Here is a 3,902-nt window from a genome sequence, read left to right as displayed (position 1 = left end):
GTATTGTTTTCGAGACGATTTCTGTCTATCATCTATCCTGTGATGAAATTATCTTTAAATAAGGGCCACCATTCACTGTTTCTCCCTCGCTCACACATCATGAAATGCGAAGAAACAATATGTTTGTCAGAACCCCTTGAATGTTACACCTTAACTTTTACAAACAAGCACCGCAACTGGTGAGTTCATGCGACCCCGACACACTGACATGTCTTCATTTTCACTGAGAATGCCCATTATCATGTATCATATGAACAAAAAATTTATTAACCGAATTCGCTTTTTGTTTACAGTAAGTTTATTAAATGGCAAATTTCTCCGCCCCAGCGCTGCGTTAAATTGGACGTTTTATGAAATTGTATTGCTGGAAACCATTAGTTTCCCTAATGTCCAAAATGCAATAGAAATGAACCAAGGAAGAGATAAATCATGAAAATTGTCTCAGTGATTCTAGGATGCTTCATTTGTTCCTGTTAACCTTTATCTCTGCAAATTAAATCTTAAAGAAAACAGTTTCTTCAAACATCAAAATTTTATTTTAAATAAATATAAATATAAGTGTCATATAAAACTATTCACAATAAGTGAAGTTTAACCGTGACATTTTACAGCAATGTGCCAACCAGCTAACTATTTACAGTTTCTCCTATTCAACCTACAGTTGTTCTTAAGGAGCCGGAGCATTTACATAGGCCTCTTTTTTGTGTGTTTTACAGAAATCAGGGTTTGAAAATACAGTATTTATGCAAAACGCTCGATAATTTTATTCTTATAAAAGAAATTAGGCCAATATTGCTATACAATTGCTTTCGGAGCAAAATAACTCATCAACGATTCAAACAAAATGATGTTGGCCATAAAGGGAAGTCTATGTTTATCTATTTTAATCATACTGTGTGAACACTTCGAGACCCGGGATGTGAATGAAATTGCTGCATGCTCCATCTCGGTATAATTCTACAGTGAATCCAATCACACCAGGACAGTGAGCAGGCACATAACCAATTGCAACAACAACACTGCAGCAAGGGACCTTATTCTAAAATCTTAAGTAGTGAAATACAATAAGTGCATTGAGGGAATACAGAATTGAACAAGTCTGTAAACTTTTAAACTTTGCACGTCTGTCCACTATGCAGGTGACATATCTTTGTCTTCTTTCCCTGATGATATAGGTGAAAGGGATTCCTCGTCCTCTGAGCGCAGACAGTGCCCTTGGCTACTACATTTGCAGGCGTTGTGCGCATTACGCGGGGTGCCCTTGCCTTCCTTTTTGTGTTTAACGCGCCGATTCTGGAACCAGATCTTAACCTGCTTCTCAGATAAATTCAGATAGGTTGCAATTTCAATCCTGCGAAGCCTCGATAGGTACATGTTGGAGGCGAATTCTCTCTCGAGCTCCAAGAGTTGCGTACTAGTGAAAGCCGTTCTCATCCGTTTGCCGTTCTGTAGGTGACTGTTATTTTCAGTACCTGTGTACATAATGCAACATTAACAACTATGGAAAGGCAAATTGCAAAGGGAAAAATAAACTCTATGGCGCCAATAGTAGGATATAACATATTGCTTATAGCTGAGCCTTGAAAATAGATATTATTCAGATATATAATGAAACTGGGCCTTTGCAAAAAAAAATGCTGCTTCTGGAATTACAGTTGTGTTTTGGTATCTAAATTCTCAACTTGCCAATTTCGTTTGGACAAATACTTTCATTCTATAAATCCTAGGGCACTGGATCATTTAGTAACCGTTAGTCTCTTTGAAGCTATTGTTTTAAACATATTAGCTGCTATCTATGGAGAGTTCAGTAAACTCTTCAAATCAACATTAAATATTAAGTGCAGTTATACTGTGCTAATTATTAAACTTGCAATAAAATATCAGTGTGCTGCTGGCACACTCCTCTCTCAACATATCAATCAGGTTAAACTCGCAACTGTCCTCAGGTGTCTGACCCGTTCACTGTTTGAAACAGATGTACATACCCACAGTTAGACAGTGGTATCTCCTAGGGTCTGTTACGCTGTAAGTGGGTGTGCATACAGGTGGATGCCCGAGCCCAGGGTTTGACTGCTGGTTGATTCGTTGACAGTACTGGGGGTCTCCATTTGGGAACTGGCTTTTCAGCAGCGGGATTCCACTCCGGGATGAGTGGATATGGGACGTGACACAGAGGGGGCAGACACAGAAAGTGCCCGTCTTTCTGGACGGACAGACGGGACCAGAAACCGACATCATGGTTGGAGAATGGACGCTTATAGGAATCAGAAAGTCTTGGCCGTGATCGTTCAAGACAGGAGCAGGTCGCACTGCAGAATCTTTGATGATAAGGGAATCAACGTAAAACGATCGAGACATTTCGTGTATTCTCCTTGGCTCTGCCTAGCTTTGTTGGTTGCTGGGTTCAGTATACACTGCGGCAGGGAGAGAGTCAGAAGGTACTTATGTTGGAGGCTAAACAAAAGGGTCGCTGGCGATGGTTGGTCTGAACGTCACCCACGTGTGCGTCCTGCTCCAAGGCTTTTTTTTCTGTTGCCAGTGAACTATTAACACGTGATTATAAAGAGCCGGAGATCAACATTTCCCCATTTGTCAGGCAACCCCTTGAGACACACTATCAAAGTCTGACAAAACAAGAAACAAAAAACTTTTTAAGTGAGTGTTTTGTAATTTTGCTCAGTATGTAAAGCAAAGCTCCACAGCGCGAGTTAACCCAGCTGCGGATAACAGCACCATTGTCATGAGATTTCAAATCACTTTCAATTGACTGATTGGAAAAGGGAATGGATTATTCCAGTGAACACTTTCTGACTCTTTGGCTGTTTTTTTTTCTTGAGATGTGCAGATGACTGTGGATGATTAAAGCAATTCTCTTTAAATCTCTTGCTTGTCCTGTAATTGTATTGCTATTTTTGCAATACATTTCATTTCTGTCGTGACGTTTTGTTGCAACATGAATTCTTCTTTTCATTATGTGCTCGGAAAATCTCCACTGAAAATAGAACAAACTGTTCACAGAAGAAAATCAAAAGAGCTGACCATAAAGATGGTTCCTCGGGGTCTGTGTGAAGAACGGAGCATTTGAAAAACGGGGAATGTAAAATTCATAAAGCGTTATTAGCATCCAGTTTTTCTGTCCTATAGACGCAAGTTCACAACCATTTACGGAGCGTGGCTGGAATAAACGCTGCCCTTCCACAAAGAGTCAGTTGAAAGTGATTTGAAATCTCGTGACAATGACTGAAGACTTGTCTCTCCACTGACTTGGTGTTGAGTTCGGCGCAATTGAATGATTATTGCCCGTCTGCGTTATTTATAATCCAGGAGCTGCAGGTGACCTTCGTCTGTTTGTCCCCTTACAACTTGGAGCGGCTTTGAATAAAATGAATAAAGTGAATGACGTCGATTTTACATGCACGAACGATTGATGTAATGATCTGCTCAGGGGTTAATACAAGTAATGTGCCCTGCATTGCCAAAGAAATGATCAATGGTAAGAGAAGTAATCTGAGTGCGTCTGATGCAGATTATAGCCTCTACAAGCATCGCATTCAGAAGTAAGCATCATACAGGGAAATTAATAAAACAGCACGGGCATCTATTGCGAATCTGCCCGTGAAGATTGAAAGTCCACTTTAAGGGCTCTGGTAAATATTTTGAAGTGTACAAGAATTCACCGGTGTCTGGTCAAATGACTATTTTGAAAAAGCGCGCCGCTTGAATATTTAACGGTTAAACAGCAAGGCATTGGGAAGAACTGGACAAGTTTATCAGTCTGTCTGGAATCCATACTGAGTCACTCCACCAACAACCGGTGGTATCCAGAAACTCAAAATACGATTGCGGGTTGGAACGGTTTCATCCAGCTATAACGAATCCGTGTTGATCAGAACGTCAGAAGG

General features: G+C 40.4%; 1 protein-coding gene across 1 annotated transcript; it reads right to left on the bottom strand.

The window, feature by feature from the left end:
• Positions 1-532: 532 nt before the first annotated feature.
• gsx2 (GS homeobox 2) lies at positions 533-3,126 on the bottom strand. Its single transcript, XM_043690991.2, has 2 exons — positions 1,986-3,126; positions 533-1,472 (listed from the first exon to the last, which is right to left on the bottom strand). The coding sequence occupies exons 1-2, from the start codon at positions 2,356-2,358 to the stop codon at positions 1,132-1,134; spliced, it is 714 nt and encodes a 237-aa protein (XP_043546926.1). The 5' UTR covers positions 2,359-3,126; the 3' UTR covers positions 533-1,131.
• Positions 3,127-3,902: the final 776 nt, after the last annotated feature.

This window comes from Chiloscyllium plagiosum, unplaced genomic scaffold, assembly GCF_037043375.1.
Source record: "Chiloscyllium plagiosum isolate Xiang-an unplaced genomic scaffold, Cpla_swu_hap1 HiC_scaffold_1, whole genome shotgun sequence".
Taxonomy (NCBI): Eukaryota; Metazoa; Chordata; class Chondrichthyes; order Orectolobiformes; family Hemiscylliidae; genus Chiloscyllium; species Chiloscyllium plagiosum.
This window is presented reverse-complemented; position numbering and strand designations above follow the sequence as displayed.

Bases quoted from the DNA above. Each gene is read 5' to 3' on its own strand.
- gsx2 (XM_043690991.2), bottom strand. From the start codon at position 2,358: ATGTCTCGATCGTTTTACGTTGATTCCCTTATCATCAAAGATTCTGCA. The intron at 1,473-1,985 runs GTATGTACATCT...TTATGTACACAG, and splicing joins ATACCACTGTCTAACTGTGG to GTACTGAAAATAACAGTCAC.